This window comes from Theobroma cacao, chromosome 1 (genome assembly GCF_053813885.1).
Source record: "Theobroma cacao isolate CCN51 chromosome 1, ASM5381388v1, whole genome shotgun sequence".
NCBI classification, from domain to species: Eukaryota; Viridiplantae; Streptophyta; class Magnoliopsida; order Malvales; family Malvaceae; genus Theobroma; species Theobroma cacao.
The window spans coordinates 11,022,101-11,045,698 of record NC_142639.1 but is presented as its reverse complement, the minus strand read 5'-3'; the positions used below and the strand labels follow the sequence as shown (position 1 = coordinate 11,045,698).

General features: G+C 33.8%; 3 protein-coding genes across 19 annotated transcripts; 1 reads left to right on the top strand and 2 right to left on the bottom strand.

Moving 5' to 3' along the window:
- Positions 1-3,037: 3,037 nt before the first annotated feature.
- LOC18612267 (VQ motif-containing protein 22-like) lies at positions 3,038-4,106 on the bottom strand. Its single transcript, XM_007048983.3, has one exon. The coding sequence runs from the start codon at positions 4,020-4,022 to the stop codon at positions 3,315-3,317; it is 708 nt and encodes a 235-aa protein (XP_007049045.1). The 5' UTR covers positions 4,023-4,106; the 3' UTR covers positions 3,038-3,314.
- Positions 4,107-8,937: 4,831 nt separating this feature from the next.
- Positions 8,938-17,682, top strand: CYP97B3 (cytochrome P450, family 97, subfamily B, polypeptide 3). The gene is made up of 14 exons (XM_018126926.2): positions 8,938-9,333; positions 9,450-9,630; positions 10,182-10,289; positions 10,749-10,833; positions 11,798-12,036; positions 13,457-13,630; positions 14,912-14,959; positions 15,078-15,137; positions 15,461-15,547; positions 15,695-15,783; positions 16,242-16,333; positions 16,841-16,902; positions 17,020-17,169; positions 17,257-17,682. The coding sequence occupies exons 1-14, from the start codon at positions 9,188-9,190 to the stop codon at positions 17,479-17,481; spliced, it is 1,746 nt and encodes a 581-aa protein (XP_017982415.2). The 5' UTR covers positions 8,938-9,187; the 3' UTR covers positions 17,482-17,682.
- On the bottom strand, positions 14,256-23,074 carry FRS2 (FAR1-related sequence 2). Of its 17 annotated transcripts, none has more exons than XM_088805881.1 (9): positions 22,623-23,072; positions 19,445-21,574; positions 19,296-19,349; positions 19,119-19,181; positions 18,953-19,018; positions 18,791-18,859; positions 18,629-18,694; positions 18,458-18,523; positions 14,256-14,673 (listed from the first exon to the last, which is right to left on the bottom strand). In XM_088805881.1, the coding sequence occupies exons 2-9, from the start codon at positions 21,545-21,547 to the stop codon at positions 14,653-14,655; spliced, it is 2,508 nt and encodes an 835-aa protein (XP_088662007.1). In that variant the 5' UTR covers positions 21,548-21,574; positions 22,623-23,072; the 3' UTR covers positions 14,256-14,652. The 17 variants fall into 17 exon arrangements, 10 of the variants coding, with proteins under 10 accessions (XP_088662007.1, XP_088662011.1, XP_088662013.1 ...); XM_088805879.1 differs by lacking the exon at positions 14,256-14,673 and adding an exon at positions 17,893-18,368 and having other exon boundaries at positions 18,791-18,853; XM_007048974.3 differs by lacking the exon at positions 14,256-14,673 and adding an exon at positions 17,893-18,368 and having other exon boundaries at positions 22,623-23,070.
- Positions 23,075-23,598: the final 524 nt, after the last annotated feature.

Here is a 23,598-nt window from a genome sequence, read left to right as displayed (position 1 = left end):
TAATTGTAATTATAATTGTAATTTATACAAGTATATCACCAAAAAAAAATCAAAATTTTCATCTGAACTCTCAACCATCAAAGTTAAGCTTGTAAGGAAAATAAAAGATATTAACTCTTGAACCTAGCTACGTCTATTTTTTAAAAGGTAATTACTTAATTAATATCCATATAACTAGTTTCATCTCTACATACTAAACATTTTAGTTTGTTTGATATGATTTTTTATTTTTATTTTTATACATTTACGTCAAATTTTTTAAAATTTTAATTTAATTTTATTTATTTTTATTTTTCTTCTTTTACATTTATATTAAAATTTAAATATATATATATATACTCTTTTAACATTAACAATTTTAATTCTTTCTAACTAATTTGAGAGAACACAAATTATTTTAAAATCTTTAAAAAGAAAATTCAGAGAAGATAATAGAAACACACTTGGAATAATTGTACGACAGACTGCCAGCTAGGCTATATGGAGAAGGATGAAATACGACAACATGATTCATTTCAAGCATTTGATGAGATACGCTCAATACTCAATAGCATAGGAAAAAACAGGTATTTTTTTTATTTCCTCATTGCTATATATATTCCAATATTCCACGAAATATTTTATTTTGGCCAAGAAGAAGAGGGAATTTCTAAATTAATTTCTAGGAAAGTTCAGTATGCTCTGGTTTGTATCTGGCATTGGGTGTACTTTTTACTCCTTAGTGGACATCTTTTCCACGAAAATAAGCCTTGGAGGTCAACCTCAGTTAGGGGCCATTCAGATTCTTCGCCGTCGTTGCCTTAATGATCAACCGCTGCACTTCCAAGTTGTTAGCAACCAGACGGAATTCTAACGGGTTCTTTGAATGGTTCTCGTTTAATTTAATAAATCTAATGATTGATATTTAATGACTTTGTAGTACGGTCATCTATCCCTTTTGAAAACCTACATGAAGGTATGTCTGAATAAATTGCTTGATGGTCCGGTAAAGCTTGGACTTGACTCAATAGAAAAAGATGTAATATCATATCCTGGATTAGTGTGGGTTGATTTTTTTTTTTTTTTGGCCATTCACATGGGTTGAAATTTTGTTGGTCTAATTTGGCCGATGTGGTTATAAGATTAATGCAATTGTAATATATAATTCTTGAGTAGATATCAAAGATTTGAGTTGAGATGATTGTCGTTATTTAATAGAAATTAAAATTATTAAATATTAAATAATATTTATCAAAATCAAAAAATTATATTAAACCAAAGAATGCATTCCTCAAAGACTAAATAACCTAGATCAGATATCTTACCTCATGTAATTAGAGAGTAATGTTTGGACTCGGACCATTGCAAACAGAATTTTTACAAATTTTCGAAGCTGAATCACATGTCTCTTCAAAGTATTGCAGGTTTCATGTGAAGATTTTGTTAAACAAGCGTCTTATAAAATTTTCTATGATTCTATTTATCAAAAGCATTTAACGTTGAAAGCAGCGATTTGACACTTACCTTAACGATAATATTAACTTTATCAAGTGTTTTACAATATTTTTTAACCAAAATATATATAAAAAAAAAAGAGATTAGTGTGAAAATGTAAAAAGCTGGTTGATGGTTCAGGAAAAGGAAGAACATTTCTTAAAAAAATAAAAGAAATTTATAATTTTAAAATATAAATATCAATATAATTTAAGCAAAAGTAGACAACTGAAGCAGGATCCCCGTAACATTCCCGAGAATTGTGGTGTCTCACTGAGACAATATTCCAATAATGGAATCACTTTCTTTTTCTTTAAATAGCTTTGGGCTCTCCCGCTCTCCCAAATGGAATCTTTGATTTTCACACGCATCGCAATCGTAAATGGTATATAAAATAACTGCGGTAGAAAATATTTTCAATCCAAAAGAGTATATTTGTCAGTGGATGAAAATTTTTATTTTATAAACGTCAAATTATCTTATATTTTACTTACGCTTGACATTTAGGAGAAAGAATCACTTGATTATGAACTTATCACAGTATTAATATCTAACTTGAAGAAATTTATATCAATAAAAAATAAATTATGATACTACTTATCATGAATTTATGTTTTTAATATAAAAAAATATTTTTATTACATTATTTAAATTGAATACACTTGACTTTAAATCTATTGATATTATTATTTCGTGAACGGGTAGGACGGGTTTCAAAGAATAGTTGAAGGATTACATAATGTTAAAAAAAATTGACTACTAAAATTTTGTGAATTAATAGGAAAGCAGTATTCTTTTATTATAATTGTTGGGGTTTGGCCAGACATCATGGTCACATAAAAATTAACATCAAGCGGTCTAAGATCAAGCGGGCTATGACCAGGGGGCGGATGGAGCATACTCAAATTTTGTATACATAAATACACGTGGTTGACATGATATAATTACTGTGATTATGTTGAAATTAAGGTGCGCTTAATAGTGTTGTTTTACCAATTACAAAGATTGATGTAATCTTAGTGAATCAGATGGCACTCCTATTTTATTTCAAATTTGTAAAGAGTAGCCTAAATTTGACTTTGTCAATTCCATTTGCTGCTTTTGATGTCAAATGGGTCCCATTCCAGGCTCAGATTCACCCCCTCTGCCCAAACCCTTTCACACTCAGTTCCTATCAAATTTTCAATTCCTTGCACCTTTTCCCTGTTTCCTTTTTTTCTCGTTCGCACCTATAAATGTGCTGAAAGAATTTCTCCTATTCACCGGCATGTGTTTGTCATAAATTCCAGCATTTTGGAATCAAATGTTTTTATTTAATCGACACAGTACGGCTTAAAAAGTGAGTTCCTCTGATCAAATACTGGATTTTTTTTTAATGAAGTGTCACAGAGAAACTATTGACTTTTCAAAACCCATATGTGGATTCTAGATGGGGTTTTCTCTAGTTGGCCACGTTTTCATTTTATTCACATCCATTTTGAATTTTATTTGTTTACCAATAAGTGTATTCTCATCCCAAAGCTTACATATACAAAGCACTGAATTTTCCAACGGAAGAAGAAAAGAAATGAAACTATAGCAATATCATATAGATGATCCCTATTTCAACAAATTCGATTCAACAATTCCCACTGTTGGCCCATGGTTTTTGAAAACAAGAATCCTTCACCCCCTTGATTACTATAAAGAAACTCCCAACTTCAAACGGTGGAGTCTATCTAGCAATAAACATTGGCATAAAAGAAGAAAAAAAAAAAGGTGTTAAGTAAAACAATATTTACATTGGTCAATTGTTTCTCCCTAAGACAAGTCAGTACCTAACTTTCTCCTTTATGTCCCTCTCAAAACATGAACGTAGCGTTACTCCTATTCTCATTGGAGGAAGGTGTTCTAGAAGGTGGAACCTGTGAGGAAGCACCCTCCACAACAAACCCATCCGACCCTTCCATGTTGGGCCTCGGGTTCCCCCCTAGTCTCTGAAGGAAGAGGTCCCCTGCCCCTGGATTATTGCTGCTCAGTGAAAACATGTACGGCTGGTTTTGCTGCTGGAATTGATGTTGTTGCTGGGGCTGTTGTTGCTGTTGATATTGCAAATGAAATCCTCCTGGAGGAATCATCAGAGAACCAGGGTTAACATGGGGTTGACGTCCTCCAAAACCGAACCCGAAATTTGGTCCACCAGAGTGGCCTGGAAAAGGGGCACTAGGACCACCCGTGAATTGTTGAACCATGGCTCGGAAATTTGTAGTATCCGTATTAAGCAAGGTAGTAGGGGTTCGCCTCGAAGCCCTAGATCGTCTTCGTAGTGGCTTCGAAACGCGGCCTTCGGGACTCAAATGGCCAGCACTGGAACCAGCTGGACCGGAGGCTAATGGGCTTGGCGCGCTGCTCGAGGTGATTGTAGTGGTAACAACAGTGGCATCAGAGCCTTGATCACCAAACGCTGATTCCGATGACACGACGCGACCACGATTCGGTGCTTCCTGGACAGAAAGATTTTGCTGATAAAATTGTGCCCAATCGGTAGGACCAGACATGGTTTCACTCATGTCCAGGGGGGGCAACCAGAATTGGGAAAAGAAAAGATGAGTTGGTATTTGCTTTCGTGAGAAGGGAAGAAGAGTGCCTAAGTTTGTGGTATATATGGTGGCTTCAACGTGGTCAAAGGAAGAATATTGGGAAAATCCTGGCCGTTGATTTCTTTGTTGAAGTTGGATTCCTCAAAGGAACGGCACGTGACATGGCACGTGGGGTATGGCGAAAATGAAAGAGCGGAGATGGTGAAAAAAAATGTTTGGCAGATTTGTGTGGGTTCTGGAAGTCGGGGGGATTGATCATTTGAGCAAAAAGGACTGTTTCCTCGAAGCAGCGATTGCTTCTCAGGATGCCGTCATCTATCCCATATCCACGTCAGCATATGACTTGCTCTGTGGTAGGTGGACGCCATGACTTTACAGTCTCCGAACATGGATCATCCGTCTAGTCTATGGAAACACCCTAGTCCCTTCCCCTTTTTTTAAATGTTATAAATTATTTTTGTTATTTACACATTATTAGTATTACTATATTTCTCCTCTCGAATGTTGAATAATTTAACACAATCTATAAATAGTAGTAATATTTGTCAAAGGCACTATAGTGCTTTTATTTAAAATAGCTCGTGTTTACATTTTAAAGTTTTTTTTATAAAATAGTTACATGTGTAATTGAAAATTGCAATCTATTTTGAAGTATTATTTAACATATATGACATTATTATTACAACTAAAAAAAATCAATCAATAAATTAAATAAACTAAAAGGCCAACATAAAATTTGAATGAAAGTCCTATATAGTACAATTTGAATCTAAAATCTAAAAGTTTAAAGTTATAACTTTAAAACTACACGATTGATCAATATCTTTTTTAGTGATATTTATGTTGTAATTGTATAAGTCTTTGTATCCAAATCAAGTTCTAATGTTATGGGAGTCTTTGATCAATTAAACAAGAGACTTGAAATGATATTCGAGTGTTAAGATTCAATAAAATCACTATTCAAAAAAAGTATTGTATGATTCATTCTTCACTTTTTAAACTCTGGTTGGCCTAATTATATATATGAAAATAAATTAGTATGCCCTTTATGTGTATGTCTCGTTTTCCCTTCAAAGTCGGATAATTCCTTGGACCCCGATGATGAAGGCGGAAGCCTAGAGGAATGCCAAAAAGTGGAAAAGTAAACCACATTCTGTCACTTCCTTGTGAAGGAGAAAAGAGACCAAAGAAAATTGGGAAGAGTATATCTTCAACAACAATCTTTTCATATTGAGAGATAAGGTAGGTACATTAATTTATTATTTTATATGGAGTTCTCCCCAATTTGGAGAGGAAGGTTGTAAGGAAAATTGAATGATATAATACAAAAAAAGCACGTGACGAATTGAAAACTTTTTTCTCCTATTATGTATGATCAAGTTGGTGTAGTCTATTCAATATTGTATTTTGAGTAACCTCTCAGTAAAATGTAGAAAAATACAAGCATCTTAAGGGGTTTGAAGTCCGATCCTGCATAATGAGGTTTACTGTGAGAAAATGAAAGGTTACTCCCTATTAGTCAGTCTACTTAATTGACTACATACATGCAAAAACAAAACATTAGAAAGTTGTTCTCTCCTTCTCTTTCCTCTTCTGATTAACCACTCAAAATATGTAACGTATATACCTCCAATAATTTCCTGCAATTCCCTATTTTATTTTTAAGTAAATAATTTAAGAAAAGCCATTTCATTAAAATCTTTCTTTCCGTGATACGTTTGCAACAATCACTTTGTTAAACTAGCAAAATGTGTGGATCCATCCATGTGTGCTGGTATGTTGTATCTTAATTGGTTTGGCTTGTGATTAACCTATTAACATGGTAAAACAAAAAAGTTAAATTTATAAATCTCATAAAGTTCCTTTTCATTTATTTCCTCTCTTCCTTCTTCCTTCTTTTCTTTTCTCGTAGTATTTATCCCATAGAAGAGTAGTTTAAGGAAAAATTTATATTAAGGAATAGGAACCACTTAAAGTGCATTTCAAACCCAAAAAATAAACATGCATGGCCAAGGTAATAATCTCATGTTTATATATACCTTTAAAAAGGAAATAAAATGAAAGAAGAAAAATCCAGCAATGAAGCAACTAAACAAAAAGAAAATGTTGAGAATTTTCTTTTTGTTCTAAAGATTTATTTTATTAATTGTTAATAGTCTATATAACATTTTGCGGCGGTTTCAATTAAATTATAGATTCTCATGTTTCACGAGTCAAATATTAAACAAGAAAAAAAAAGTGTTCAATGTCTTACTAAATTGTTTGGTCTCATTTCATGCAAAAACGATCTTTGAAACAAAAGCGTTATCATTCTTTATCACGTTTACACTTTTCTTTTACTCCCAATTGCGATGATTGTGGGCTTTAATTTATCCTTTTCCCATTTTTTAATCATGTTAGGTATAAATTATTCAATTTGATCCCACGGGCTCTTGTCCTAATTGTAAAACCAAGTTTAATAAACAATTTAAGATTCATCTACTTATTGTTTATCCTTCTAATTGTGAGTTAAATCATTCAACTCTCTGTTTTTCCGATGCTAATTTCTAATTAGACGTAATTTTTCTTTATACTATTTATTTTTCACATTATGATAACTTTGAAAAATTTTTAAAAACATAATAAAGTAATGGACCAAAAAGTACTATATGAGATTTCATGTTTTCTTAATTCCTTTTTATTTTATTTTATTTTATTTTTTAAAAAAAGAGATCTTAATTTGACTCTTTAAATAAAGAGTTGAGTGTATATACTTGAGGCTAAGCTAAATGCGAAACCCTAAACTTGAGCCTGTGCTTCTTGTAAAAAAAAAAAGTACTATAGCACCCATCCCATAAATATTTGTCTTAGTTCGTTTTTTGTAATCAATTTTTAAAAGATTTTTACCATAAATATTTTAAGTATGTAAGTATATATTTGGAAACACCTTCGTTCAAAGCTGTTAATTATTCTTTTCTTTTTCAAATTTTAATCAATAGTAAATTCAAATAAAAAATTACAAAAAAAGTCAAATAAAGACAACATTTATGAAAAAAAGTACTAAAATAGAACACCAATTCAAATATAATGATTTTGAATGTAGCGTTAAATATTTTTTTTTTTACATAAAAATATATTATTTTTTTACGAATAACTTTATCTTTTACTTTCTGTTTCTTAAAATTATAAGAACGAAGAATGATTTGATTTTTATTTTATAAATTTTAGGAAGAATGAATTTGAATTCAACTCTTAAAACACAAGGTCATATATTTATCTGAACCAATTAGAATTTTGATCTTGCGGACATTCTCTAGGAGTTATTACAGAATCATGACATGAATTAATCATAATTATAAAAAATTTATTTAATTGAAAATTTTAAAGTAATTTCAAATTTTATCTTGAAAAATTAAGTAATTTAAATCTAATTATCATGAGTTAAGAGTTTACAATTATAGTGAAACCATGTCAAGATTCCGTTGATCAAAACTCCAAAATGCTCAATTAAAATTTGATTTTCACTTTGCCTCTCTTTTAGTATTAAACAATTATTTATTTATTTATATAAATACATTAAAACAGACTCATCATTTGATTATTACTTTTGCTTTTGAAAGTCAAAAGAATAAAAATAAAAATTTCTTTTAATGTTTACATGCAAAAATGGATAGATAAGTTAGCTTTCGTTGAACAACAATATTTTAATTAACTAGTACTTTGTTATTGGTCTTTTGTTTTTATATTTTTTTTCCTTTCCTCAAATCTTGATCGATTTATTCTCTCCTTTTATTAGGTGAAAATGGGATATACATTTAAATTGATTCTCCTTACAAAACTCTCCTTACAAAACTCTCCTTAAAAAACAACAAATTTCACCTCATGACTTTTTTTAAAAAAAAAATTGTAATATATACTATCTTAGGATTTGACTCAATTATGAATACATATATTCCCTATTCAAAAAAATTAGATTTGAATTTTCTTTTCAACAAATAAAGAAAAAAAGAGACTTTATTATAACATACAAAACAACTATATATATATATATAAATATGTGTGTCATCAAAAAAATTTCATAATATAATTTTGAAAAATAGATTTGAATTAACATTTTTTCTTTAACCTTTAAGATGTTTTTTCAAAAACAAATTCCTTTCGTATTTGCCAGTGATCTTTTAGCTTTAAAAGATTAGATTAAACCGTCGGAGATGGAGATGACTCTATAGCACCTTCAGCTATGGGGTAGCATGTACTATACAAGTTTTGACAAGTATATAACTATAATAATTATAGATTCATTTATTAAAATTTTTTTATTTAAGAATGTGAACATGCATATTGGCACTTGGGAGTTCTCCAAATTAATTAACATTATTTATCAACATGGGTACCACTGACCCTAAGCATGGTCCTAGTTTCTTCTATATTTAGATTTTAACGCACCCTATATTGCATGCACAAGTTAGCCGATGAACAATAAATTTTTGTTAACTAACTAGGAAAGTAAGCATTGTAATAGCAAGACATGTAAAAATTGAAATGCAAAAATCTCAACTCTAATATCATTTTAAGAAAATAATCAAATGATCAATTATTTCAAAAACTTATTTCGGAATTACCCCAAACATTTCTTTTATTAAGAAAAGAAAAGAAAACAAAACAAAAGGGTTTTTGGTTTGAAATGAAAACAGAGTTGAGAGAGGATGGTAATCACATAAGCAGTAAAACAAAATTATTATTAACTAAAGATAATTGATTAAAATTCAAAGGGCATGTTGCCTAAGTTGTTTTGACTGGGCATTTTCCAAACACTACCGTCTGCTTCTCAGCCATCTGTTCTTGCTCAAATTGCGGCAAACGTGCATATATTGACTGGTCTGTCTTATTATAATCATTTCATAAGGACCATTTTCTTTTTCTCTATATCGCCCATTTTTTTTTCTCCGTTGTAAAACTAACTTCGAGGCAGAAAATATTTAAGTATGTCAAGATGCAGATGTCAGACAGACACCTGATGGCCCCGTAAAGTGGAGTGGGCACTTACTGTTACTAGTGGAAGAGGTTAGGCTTGGGCACATCCCGACACGAAAATATAACCCCATATCTAATCTCTAAACTCCTCAACCTTTACACAAACCAAAACCCAACTAGCAATGGCAGCAACTGCCAACGCTTCATCCCTGCAGCTATCCTCTACTGCCGTTTATGGCAGTTTCCGAACTAGTGATTTCACGTTTTTGGGTGTCTCAAAGCCTCCTCCATTTCCCTACCAAAAACTAAAAACCTCTGCTGCCATCAGGTAACTGGAAAGTGGGAACTTTTAACATAGTCTTGCAAGCTGCAAGTGACGTTTGGAGTAAAAATGGGTTGGATTTGGATTTGTTTAATTGATTGTATTTGTGGTCAATTTTGTAGATGTCAGTCCACCAGTACCGACGAACCAAAAGCTAAAAGGAATCTCTTGGATAATGCAAGCAATCTTCTTACTAATTTCCTAAGTGGAGGAAGTCTTGGTTCTATGCCTGTAGCTGAAGGTGCTGTTTCTGATTTGTTTGGTCAACCTCTCTTCTTCTCTTTGTATGATTGGTTTTTAGAGGTACTTGACTACTTCTCTTCTTTCTTGCAAATTTTGAATGTGGACATATAACTGATGTTGTCTTGAGTTTATGCTACCGTGACCATCTCTGCTTGTTCTGGTTCTGCCCCCAGCAACTTCTACTATTGTAGATGATAGCAAATGGGTAGAGGGTTCAATTGAACTTTTGGGTTACAAGTATTATTTTTTAGTACGCGTGAAAGTGTATTGGACTTGGACTACACAATGGGGGGTGACTTCTACCATCCCATAAACCCCCCCCCCCCCCCCCCCCCCCCCCCCCCCCGTCCCCAGATTTCGACTTGAGACTGTGACTGTTTTCCAACAGGAAATGTTCAAGTCTTAAATGTTGGGATGTACTCTTGGGGAAATTTGAATTACTAACACATATTTGAATCATAACAGTTATTATGCTATGTAACCTTGTGCTTCAGTTTTTTCCCCTTATCATGTCCTATGGTATTTTGTTGCTTATCATTGTTGATAATTTGGAGCTCCTGATTCTTGCTGTTTTTTTTTTCTTTTGTTTGATGTCTTAATTGATGTGGCAGCATGGCTCTGTATATAAACTAGCTTTTGGGCCAAAAGCTTTTGTTGTTGTATCAGATCCTATTGTTGCAAGGCATATTCTTCGAGAAAATGCATTTTCCTTCGACAAGGTACTGATTTTATGTCTTGATAGTTGATTTCCTTGCACTTCAAAAATTTGCTTGTTGCTTCTTCTATGACCCTAAGTGTACTATGCTAACTAATTATTCATGTATGTAGTTACTCATTACTGTAACTATTTACAAGCCAACTCGATATGTAAAATTTTTATTCCCATCACATTTTCATGTAAACATGCATGCATCTAGAGACATAATTATCATTTTCTCATTTTGTAGTGTTCCAAATTCTTTGACTTTGAAGGACAAATAAATACTTTTTAAAAATAAATATCATCAATGAGATTTCTAATCAACCAACAGAATCAGCCTAGCAATTGCTTAGGTAGAAAATCTTAAGTTTGCTTGCAATGTTATCCATTCTAGAATTTGGCGTTCTTCATTTTAATCAGTCATATTTCTTGATTAAAATTTTGAATCCATTTACCCAAATTTTCATATTTTAACTAGGGAGTTCTTGCTGATATACTAGAACCAATAATGGGCAAAGGACTTATACCTGCCGACCTTGACACATGGAAACAAAGGAGAAGAGGTATGAAATTTATGTTACTTGCTTTTGAATTTTATCTGCATATGGTGAGGACAGAAGGCACTTCTTTTGTTCTCTGACTGATAGGTATCTGCAGCATTATTATTTATGGTTTTGAGCAATCACTTGTGATCTTGAAACTAGAATGGTCACTTGCTCATCATAATTGATTAAAAGACTACGCTTGCTCTTTTCATACAAACTCTGGTATATAAATTTGATTGGTTCAAAATTTATCCTTTAAGAGATATATATATATTTATTTTGGAATTTCATCCACTCAATCATGAACTTCAAGCTCCAAGTTCCTTCTTTAACATTTTAATAAATCCTCAGATGTGCTATTCTTTTGTTATTGTCAACTAGTGGTCTGATTGCAAATGTCTGTAGAATTTTTTTTCAATGCTTCACATGTTTTGTTCCATCATATTTGGTCAACATGCATATCTGCTCAAAATCCTTTCTTTTGGATGCTTACAAGTTAACTGTAACTTTCGAATTGCTAGTTTGATTATTGATCCGACTTCCGCTGCCCATTTTAGCTTTGATTTCTACATGAAGACATTAAAAATATCATGTATAGAACAGATCAAGATTCTTGAGATGGAAGCAAATTTTCTTAAGGATACCAAGAGAGTTAAGTAGAACGGTCTTAGATTCTCCTCTAGCATATACATCATTATAAAAGAAAAAGAAAGGGATAAGTTCCATAGATGTGGCATACATTTCAGTAGACTAGTCTGAGAGCATGATTTTATTTTCAATACCTAATATTTTGACTTAGTGGACCTGTGGCTAAATATAAAGTTCTATGCTTACTCTTAACTGTTGTAGTTTCTGGCGATGTTTATGACTTTTTGAATTTATGATTATCATTTATATTGAGGAGATACAAATTATTACAAATAATTTGTATCTCCTCAATATAAATCTTTGGTAAGATTTAATATGTTTAAAAAATATGCAGTTATTGCTCCTGGGTTCCATGCATTATACTTGGAAGCTATGGTCAAAGTATTCACTGATTGTTCAGAACGATCAACGCTGAAATTTGAAAACCTTCTAGACGGAGAGCATTCATGTGGAGGAGAGGCAATTGAGTTGGACCTTGAAGCAGAATTTTCAAGCTTAGCTCTTGATATTATTGGACTTGGTGTCTTCAACTATGACTTTGGTTCTATTACAAAAGAGTCTCCTGTGATTAAGGTCTGACACTTTCTAGAAATCTGCAATTCTGTTGAATTTTTCTCTTGCAGAGCACCTAAGCATGGTACTCTATTTATTTTAATGAATTGGGTTGCTGGTAGCAAGTAAAATAATACACAATAAGATGTATGAAATTAAAACATTTTGTTTCCTGCTTGTCTCATAATATTTTGTGTTCATGTAGCCTTCTTATCAGCTATTTCTTGCAATGTTTGTGCCATACCTGTGCCTGCTACTAGTCATGTGAAGAACTATATGACCATTTTTACCATCTGGAGATGCTCAAATCTAGTTGCTTGCTCAACCCCCTGCATAGAGGACACTTTCTTATACTGTCTTCAACCTTCTCATCATAGTGTGATGAGCAAATTTTAGATTGTCTTGTCATTAGTTGTCTCATGTGCATTAGAGCTTATAGTGTGTGCATTCTGTCCCCCTTAATAGTTCATTTTTAACCTATCCACTCCAGGCCTGAGAAAGGATGCTGGTGGCATAGCTGGGCATAATGTTGGTGGCTTTGTGGCCTTAGGTGCAATTAGGACTAGCACAAACTATATAAGAGTTTGGGCTGAAGTTTTGAGGTAGAGTGGCTTAATTATGTGCTTATAAAAATGTGGTTTCTGTAGAAAAAGGGAAATATTACTTGATGTTGGTTTACTTTGAAGTGAGGCTTTAATGAGTAGAATCCTGCTCTTCTGTAATTTGGGCCACTAAGCTGTTCTCTTAAATACTTAACTTTGTATTATAGATAATGCATAAAAAATGGTGAAGTTTTATTCTACTCTGCTATAATCAATATAGTGAAAGAAGGAAAGATCAATAACTACACACTTCTTGGCAAAAACTGGCCAAATTGTGAAGCTGTTCAGTCCACCCACCCCTCTTGTAACAAAAGGGTCTATACTTAACCTTGCAAGGATAGAGGATTACAACACCATTATCATAAGTGTGGAAATGAATGGGTATTTGAGACATGAGGGTATAAGTTTCCAATTGGTCTGTACACTGTCTTTTTCTGCCATAGGGACTCTGGAAACGTTTCATTACATCTCATTGCATAGACCAACAATTGCAAAATAATTCTAGCAATTGTTGATTATGTTGTCTTAGGAGATCAAAAGCAACTTGTTTCCCACTTGCTACTTGCCCTTTGGCTGAATTATACATTAGTTTGTTTTTTTTCTTTCTTTCAATGTCCAATTGTTCACTATTGCTGCAGTAAACAGAAGTTTGCAGCAACAAGAACAGCTAAGTTTTCTGTTTAAATAATGCTGTGTGTTAGTATTCAGCCTCAACTGTTACTATGAAAGAGTTTAGTGTCTGCGATCCTCCAATATTTAGGTTACATTAAGGAAGCATTACATTTTAAGCCACATTTATGTTCTAATTTCATACTCACCCCTTTAAACACACATTGCAGGCAGTATATGGTACTCTTTTTGAAGCTGAGCATAGATCCACTTTCTACATTCCGTACTGGAAAATCCCTCTGGCAAGGTGGGTTGTCCCTAGGCAACGGAAGTTCCAGTATGACCTCAAAATAATTAATGACTGTCTTGATGGACTCATCAGAAATGCAAAAGAGAGCAGAGAGGTTCGAAATTTAATCCATAAATGAGCATCACACTAATAGTTATTCATTTTTATAGAATTCTTTTCCCAACTTCATTTTCTATCTGCTTCTTATTCTTTATTGATTTTACTTAAGGAAAACCATGTTTATATCTTAATGAGTTTGACTTTTCTGATTGTTTTCAAATAACCATTGTTTGGAGAATATTATGAGAGTGTTGCTTTATCTTTCTTGTGCTATGCATATGAGAAAAGTAGGATTGATCACAAAATTATGGCAGGAGTTTTCACTCAGCACTGCAGTTTTCCTTTCTAGTGCAAATACAAGTGGATTATTTTTCTTAATGTCTCAAGAATAGGAAAGTAACGCTCATGAAACAAAATTCTTATAGGGATCTCATGCATTGGGCCTTTTAGAACTTATAACGACTGAAATTTTAAAGTGAAGTTGGTTGACATTGAAAACATAGAATGTTCATCATACTAGGCAAAATCATGTGTTGTCTACAGTGAAGATTAAGGTTCTATTGACACTTTTGTTATTTGTCTTTTGTTTTCATTTCATATTTCATCTTTTACTTTTTGCTTTCTATTCATTTTTTGTAAAAAAAGTGAATAGCAAAAGCATCAATTAAACGGAGCCTAAATAAGTTGAAAATTAACTTTAAGCAACTTTGTTTGATGTAATTTCTGTGACACAAAATAGTCTCAAAGAATATGATCCTTTTTGTTACCAGAAAGAAAATGAAAGCATAGCATAGGGTAACCTCAAGTCCCACCTGAAAGCCAGGTACAATAAATTCAAGTTGATGGGTGACCCATTGGTCACCCTCAGCTTTTTTTTTTTTTTTTTTAATTAGGGGAGGGGGGATTTGAATCCTGCTCTCTAAGCTGGGGATCATGCACTAACCAATGAGCGAAATGCTTGGGTGCACCCTCAGCTTGAGTGGTGGGAGTGAAAGATAATAAGCTTTAAGGTTCTTGCAATTGTTTTGGCTTCTTACAGATCAATGTGACACCAATCAGCTAAGTTACTTTTGGATCTCAGAAGTGATCCTTGTTAACCTGAAAAAAAAGAAAAAGAAAAAAAGGATTATGGATTTGGAAGTGGAGTGCATTGTGAACTATTCTGTTAAGTTGTCATCTTATCAAAATTGAAGCCCGATACTGCAACATATGTGTACATTTATACAATATATGCAGCTCTTTGCTTTTGCTAATTTGATTGGCATCAATATATAACAGTTCTTGTAGCATGCCCCATAGAAACTAAATATTGGATATTGCTTATTTTTTATGACAGGAAGCAGATGTTGAAAAACTACAGCAAAGGGACTACTTGAATATTAAGGTGCAATTGCATCCTCATCGAAGTGTCTTTCTAAATGTTTCCTGTTCCTTCTGTACATGAGTGGTCATTATTTTTTAAACCTTTTGAAATATAGATATCATAACTATAATGGCTGCAGGATGCAAGTCTTTTGCGATTTTTGGTGGATATGAGGGGAGCTGATGTTGATGATCGTCAGGTAAATTATCTTCCATTCTGATTCTGTGCTTCCAAGAATAGGTTAAGATGACATCATAGGATGTTCCTATTTATTGCTGTTTTGCAGTTTATTGGAAAACTGGTCTTCCTCCCATCTTTCTCCCTTGGTATTCTCATGTCTATCTTCATGGGTTAATGTAGCATCTCTTAGTGGTTCCTGCTATTTTAGGCAGCATAAATACCTCTTCTTATTCAATGCAGGCATAACCTGCCCATAGCCAACTATCTCTTTTGGCTTTTTATTATGGGCGAAACTGGTATTTACCATTGGGCTTTATTCAACCCTGTGGCTTTGTTTAACAGCTGAGAGATGATCTAATGACAATGCTTATTGCTGGCCATGAAACAACAGCAGCTGTTCTTACTTGGGCTGTTTTCCTTCTTGCACAAGTATGATTCCTCTCTGCCAATTTGACACAGCATTCCTTTTGTTGTGCTGGTTTTTTTTTGTCTCACGTGTGTGTGTGTATCAATTAACTTATTCCTCATCATGAGCTTGAGATGATACTGATGTACATTATTTTGGTGAAAATGCAGAACCCATCTAAAATTAGAAAAGCTCAAGCAGAGATTGATTCAGTACTTGGCCAGGGGAGACCAACTTTTGAATCAGTTAAAAAATTGGAGTACGCTTTGCTCTGATGAAAACTTTCTGTTCCTTATGCTATAATTAGCTTCTATAAAGTTACTAATGCAGTCTGCAACATGATAATAGCATGGTGAAACTAGGCCTTAATATGCTAATTTAAATGGACCATTATGATGCACAGTTTTGGTGTTCCAACTTACAATTTTTCCATCATTGACGTTAAAAGTTGAGTAGTGTTTCAATAGATATTTATGAAGTACAATCCAGTCATAAAGGAAGATGGCACTCACGTTTCACAAATAACTTCTCCTATTGTCGTCTGGTTATTATAGCAATGGCATACGTAAACTTGTTGCATGAGAGTTCTATATTGTGTTGATTAACACAGAGACATACATTTCTGTTTGAACTAGAACATGCATCTGATTTTCTGATTACAAGTATAATGGATCTTTTTCAATTATAATGATATTTACATTCTGCTCTATCCTTTAGGTACATAAGACTTATTGTTGTAGAGGCCCTTCGCTTATATCCTCAGCCTCCATTGCTTATCAGACGTGCTCTTAAAGCAGATGTAATACCAGGTATCTCATTTTAGACTATCTTCTCTCTCTCTCTCTCTCTCTCTCCCTGCGTATTACAAATTCAATCCTCTTGTATGTTTAAGATTGACGGTGTTTTAGAGCTGATTTGTTTAAGATGTTCAGTTAATGCATATTATGTTACAACTAGGCTAATATATCTGTCAACAAATGAAAAGCTTAAGTTGTCAGCATGTAGGTCAGTTATAGAGGAGAAAAGCAGATTCCAAGTGTGAACATTTCATATCCAAATAGCTGAAAATAAATAATGAAGCTGGAAATAACTGAGAGTTAATGTTAATGTGATCATATCAAGAAGAGTATATGGTGTATTAGAGAAAGTAAGACAGAAGCCTACAAAATTTTAAATGATGGAATTATGAAAAAAAAATAACATATCCACCATTTGGTGCAACATAAATCAGTGGGTTCAAACGATTGTAAATGGATCTTTTGAAATAAGAACAAATTAAACACCAAATTCTTATAATGTTGGGTTTATATTTACAGGAGGTTACAAAGGTGACAAGGATGGTTACAAAATTCCTGCTGGAACTGATATCTTCCTTTCTGTGAGTTAAACTCTGTATTTGCTTCTTCTAATAAACCCTTAGTAGGTTCCTTTGCTTGGTTTTCCACATTCTATCTGTGTTTATTGATAAAATTTTACTAAAATTTTCTTTGTTAAGGTATATAATCTTCATAGATCTCCATATTTTTGGGACCAGCCCCATGATTTTGTTCCAGAAAGGTTTCTGGTAGAAAAGAAGAGTGAAGGCATTGAAGGATGGGCCGGTTTTGATCCATCTCGGAGCCCTGGAGCATTATACCCTAATGAGGTTTCGTATCATTGGTTCTATGTGTCAATCAGACTGACATGCTCCAATTTATGTTTCTTATATCAAGTTTATTATTTTGATTATCAGATTATATCAGACTTTGCTTTCTTACCCTTCGGCGGGGGACCAAGAAAGTGCATAGGAGATCAATTTGCACTCATGGAGTCAACTGTGGCATTGGCCATGCTGTTGCAAAAGTTTGATGTTGAGTTGAAAGGATCTCCCGAGTCTGTGGAGCTAGTGACAGGAGCAACAATTCACACGAAGAATGGTATGTGGTGCAAGCTAAGGAAGAGGTCTAATGGCCATTGATTCTTTTCATTTACCAGCAATTGAGCTTCAGCACCCCGTGTCTAACTCCTGTTGCTGTTGTTTATACAAGTACATAATACATATTGTTTTTGACGGATGGAAGAAGAAATGTAAATTTTGGGTCAAGTCAAAAAATCTGTACTTTTGGCTGAAACGGTATCAGGTATCAAATCTAAAACACCTTACCTTCTTAGGACTCAATTTTCCCGCTAACCATCAACCATTCTTGTATTCATTTGGCAATCTCTAAGGTGAGATTGAGCAGACATTTTGATTGAGGGGAAAGTATGGAAAGGAGAGGAAATGGATGGCAGAATGTTGGTCAGTTAAGGAATAATTCACCATCCAAGGTTCAGCTCAAAAATTTGATAATCCAAACAAAAACATCACATCCAAATTTATGCTCCATAGTTGGGTGGATAAACTTTTGACACATCACCATAACTGAAGAAGGTAACATGACAACAGATATTTTCTATTAACAATTGGGCTCACTGATTTGCTAATAGGAATACAAAAGGGTCTACTAACTTAAACAAAAGCTTATTTGCACATTTTTAACAATCTGTATCCCTTATCTAATACCAATACCCTAAATTCTTCAACTACCATTAACATTTGGACTTAACTGTCCAGATTGTTCCAAAACTTACAGAAGGGGTTGTCATTTCCAGAAAAATGTATTCCTGACTTGTAAATGTAGGCAAACCTAAGGGATAAATATGTTATTTAACCCTACCAATATTATGATGTGTAGACAATTGTTTATATCTACTTCATCACACAAATGTACAGAAATGCTACGGTTGCAGCTATTAGGATAGGTGCTTATCATGGAGATGCTTTGATGCAATGCTGTGAAAATGAGTGGAGTCCATGGACCGGTCCTGCAATCAGAGTATGAAACCCATGATAAAGACTAGCATGATTATTTACAGAAAACAAATCATGATTTTCATCCTTATAAAGTGGGTACCTCGTCTTGCAAACTGTCCGCAATGTCAAAACCCTGCATGGCTGGTGCTCTAAAGCCAAGCTGACCCTGCAACAATATTCCAAGGGAGATGACTTCCAAATCATAAATGAAATTGTTGCCTACAAAAACAACCAAGAATAAAGAGGCAGTAATCATCAGCAAATCCAGTACCAGTCCCTGCATGCCCTGTTGGTTCCCATACTGATTAACACGGGCTGGTAGTGAATGTAGCTGTCCCTAAAAATAGTTAATAAATTGAAAAGCATTAAGTGAAAGCTATATATTGCTTTCGAAACATTATGGCAACAAATCCTAGCAACAATCTGGACATACCAGCCCTAGCATGCTCTGTTGATTGCTATAATAACCATCACGAAATGGAGACATTGAGTTAAGCTGTCCCTGCAGAAAGTATGATAAGAACGCGTATTTTCAATCATCTAAGGGTAAAAAATGGATTTCATTATATAATGTGATTGTTGAAAGACTCCATACCATTCTTTGAATATTTTGTTGAGAACTGTAGTAACCATCAAGAGTTGGGGCTCTAGAGCCTACATCCTACAAAAGTCAGCGTCAAACACCAAAAAAAGATCATATAGCTAATCAGCCTCATCTTGACAAACCTTGTGTTGATATAACATAAATTTTTATTCCATACCATCCCCTGCATGTCCTGTTGAGGAACATAACAGCCATCAAGGGTGTGTGCTCTTGAGCTTATCTGTTACACAAAACCAAAAATGAGAGAGAAAATATTTAGACACAAATGTTGCAAGCCATTGCTTAGACTCAGTCAAAACATGCAAGATGGACAAAGGTGTAAAGTAAAACAAACCATCTGCTGGCAGTTGTCTTGCCCCGTAGCTACTTCTTCCAACTCAGAATGAACCTAGAATAGAAAAATTGTGTATTTCAAAAGGCTTACTAAATATTGCAAGAACACAGTTTAAAAATCTGCATGTCGAACACTGAGCCTAAACAAACCTTTCTCCTTTTGTACATCTTCTTTTTCTTAGATGACTTTGCTGTAGTATTCCAACGATTCTCAGCTTCAATCTCAAGAAAACCATGAACAGATAATATGTTGGGCTCAAAAACACTTTTGGCAGAGTTGTTCACACCCACACAATGTTTCAAGGCTTCTTCCAATGCCTGTAATGCAATAGTATATGCTTCTTCAGATAAACACCCTTGTACACCCAGTTTGATGGCTCGCTTACATAGATCATTGAATCGTTGCACTCGGAAATGAAGTCTGTTTGATATTTCACCTAGGTTTTCCCTAATTTTCGCCTCTTTTGTCCAACGCTTCAATATATAGCGGGATGGAATGTCAGAAACACCAGACATTTGAAGAACAAGGATGGCATGCTTACAGAGGAAACCTCTGTATTCAAATGAACGGCATAAACAACATATATCAAATTCTCTTTTGTTCCAGGCTACAAAGAAATTCTGACGTTCTTCAAAATCATCAACTCGAAAGACTACAGTGTCCTCATCTTCACTTTCCTTTTGAAGGTGGCAAGACACCACTCCCAAAATCTCGACCTGAAATTTCTTAAATATTGTATCTGTATAGATCATGGACATTTGCTTCTCAAAAGCTGAGAGAGATCTCAATTCAGGTTGTTTATTTTGTGTTTCAAAATCAGCTTTGGCCTCCACTTCATACAATTCTAGTGAGAATGATTTAAGCTGCTCAATGAACTCATTGAATGTAGCTTCTTTATGCATGAACTTGTCAAAGAAAGATGCAAAACTTTTAGATCGCTCAGTTGTAGATATTCCAGCTAAAAATGTATCCCGCATGTAAGTTGGGACCCACTTTTTCCGATCGTTATACAGTGAAAGAACCCATTCATGCTCCTTCAGCTCAAACTTGTCAACCATCCTACACCATCTCTTTTCAAATTGTTCATGTGTCCAAGACCTATAAATGCATTTGTTAAACTTTGTCATGAAACTCTCATTCTGATTCATAATACAACCCAAATTTTCAGAAAACTTACTTAGTACATGCCACAAACAGAAACAATGGCGAGAGTCAGAAAACACATCAACAACAGCTTCATTCAAAACTTTCTCTTGATCAGTAATTATCACTTTAGGAGCTTGCCCACCCATTGCTTTAAGCCATGAACGCATTAACCAAACAAAAGCTGACATAGCATGGTCCCCAATTAGGGCACATCCAAGCAACATGTACTGGAAGTGATGATTTACTCCAATAATAGGAATGTAAGGAATCTTATATTTGTTTCTAATGAAAAAGGTATCGAAGAAAACTACATCACCAAAGTGACTGTAACTGTGCCTGCCTTTTGCATCAACCCAGAACACACTTCTTGCAGATTTTTCATTATCCAAATCTATTGCATAAAAGAAATCTGGATTCTCATCCTGCATACACATGAAATGGTCGAGCATCAATTCTACATCTTTCTCATCTAGAGCCAACTGCAAGCCTTTCTTTTGGCATGCCACTGCACCAGACTGTTTGTTCCTTCCCCTGATAGCATAGTAAAAATCATCAGGACAAATCTCATGATTATGCTCTTTTACAAAACTATGTATTATCCATTTTTCATCTTGCCTCCTCTTCATATGCATGCGTGCCTTGCAGCCAGTCTTTGGACATGATCGTGGATTTAAAATTGTGCTAGATTCACGCTTGCTTCCAAATCTAGAACATGCTACTTTTACATCAATAAATTTTCCAGATCTTTTTGAACGACGACTAGAAATTATTGTGATTCCAAATCCCACAGACCGAGCATATTCTCTGTAGAAAGAATATGCTGCTTCCTTCGATTCAAATTCCAAACCATTTTGAGGCTCTAAAATGGTGCCTTCGCAAACATCTGCTTCAACAGTAGTCACATCCACCTGATCCTCACAACCAGTAAAACTTTCTATCAAATTTGGTTCACAGGCTTCCTCAGCATGCTCACTGGTTGTGGGAGGATTTTCATCATTATCTTCAACATCTATTTCATCTTCAGCATCCCTGACATCATCAGTTTCATTTGATCCAGGAATTAACTTCTCCTGTTCTTTTGAAGGCACCTCAAGATCTATTTCCATGGAAAAGATTGAACTTGTTAAAGATACCTGAAAACTAAGAGAAACCAAGAATCAATAGCAGCAAAATAAAGCACAGTCCATTATTTGTGTTTCCATATATATGGAAATGAACAAGCTCTAAATCCAGATGCATAATGACTTCATGCCCATTTTATAGAACTTTAAAGCCGGGAAAGCTAACTTACTTAGAACCTAGTATACTTATCTATTTCCTAGATCTAGCTATTACTCAAAGTAGTTCTTGGGCGCACACATGCAAAGTCTGTAAGAAAAGTTCAATTTATGTGCATTAAAGGAGATAACATTTTTTGAAGCTGACACTGATTGCTCAATTTCCATAAAATCAAGACAAAGATATGCTAGTCCCTAATTCTTCTCCCCAACTATATGTGAAACCTTACTTCCTCTGCAGCCCAACCAAAAAAGCCAATGCATGGACAATCTGAGGCCTGCTGTCAGCTTCAGAAATCATATTTCGTGTTCTACTATCACATTAAATATGATCCCAAAATTTCAGCTAGTGCGTCTTTTACACTAGTGACAGCTTCTATAAGCCATGATCGATTTCATTCAACTCAATACAATATCCTGTTTAATCCTAACAGCCGTAATACAAGCTAGAAACACTCTCATCCAATGAACTAATACCTAACTGAAATTCACACACAGCCTCACCAGCTACCACAGCAGAGTTTCAATTTGAGCAGAACCTGCTATCCAGGGCTTTACAAATAAAATCCAAAAGATCAAATTCTTTCAATAGTTCCTAATTCATATAAAAAAAAAAAACCCCATAACCTTAATTCTGAACCCAAAAAAAAAGAAAACCCTATAATTTCATTCTATTACACAGTAAGATGGGCCCCTTCATAGCTTTCAGGTAAAAGTTGAACCCTAAAATTAGACAAGATCTTACTAGCTAACTAAAGAATAAAAAAGGGAGGGAATATATGATTCATTCGTTGCTTTGCTGTTTTGACCGTTGTTTTCTTAGCAACCGAAGAGACCCAATTTCAAATGCAATTGAGAAGAAGAGGAAAGAATTGCCAAGGTGTGGAGGAGTTGAAATGCTTACATTTCTGCGCTGTGATTGAGAGTGGAGACCGCTTGAGCCAACTAAATTTCGAATTTAATGATTTAAAAAGAACTAGGAAAAGGCCAGTGCTACTTGAAGGAGACCCATGCTACTTGTTTATGTTAGATGGTGTTTGGGTAAATTATTTAGATTATGTTAGAAAGCTGCTTTTTCCTTCAGTGAGGATAAGAGTTAGGAGCAAGCTTTCTGTGGGAAATTGTTATCCCAACAAGGTAAAGCACTACTCTTAACTCAGGTTTCCCTCTGCTTCACGAACATAATATGATGTTAAGCTTCTGTTGGGAGGAAATTATATTCCTTGAGCGACTTGTAAGGAATCTTATCTGAACCGCAGAAGGAGGGGTGGACGACTTGGGCTGGACCATCTTCCCCTCAAAGATGAGAAGAAAAATTGTGGGGCAAAAGTCTCTGGCTGAACCTAAATTGTCGGAGGAAAAGGTGTTGTAGATTTTGAATTCCGAAGTTCTTTAGATACATCAATTGTCGTGATCACGTCAATTAATTAAATCATATCTCACACAAACATAAAAAATCTGGTGTCATTGAATCTGATACTTGTCAATTTTTCCTTATAATCAAAGACTTGTTTAAGTACAAATCAACATTTAAGGCTCATTTGAGTAAAAGATAAAAGAATTCAAGTAACATTTGGTATTTTATAACGTAATATGATTGTAAGTATTATGGTTATAAAAAAAATAATATTACAGTGTTTGATATATAAATAAAATAATAATTAAAATATAAAAATAATATTACAAGATTTAGTTTGTAAGTATTTTGTTTAAAATGTGATGTTAAATTTTTAAATTATTTTTATTTATTAAAATATAAATTTAATATATTTATATTTTTTATTATTAATTTTTATATAATATCATCTCTTACTTATATTTTATTTTCATGCCTTGTTATAATCTTATATATTTTTATTTTATTTCTTTACTATAATTTT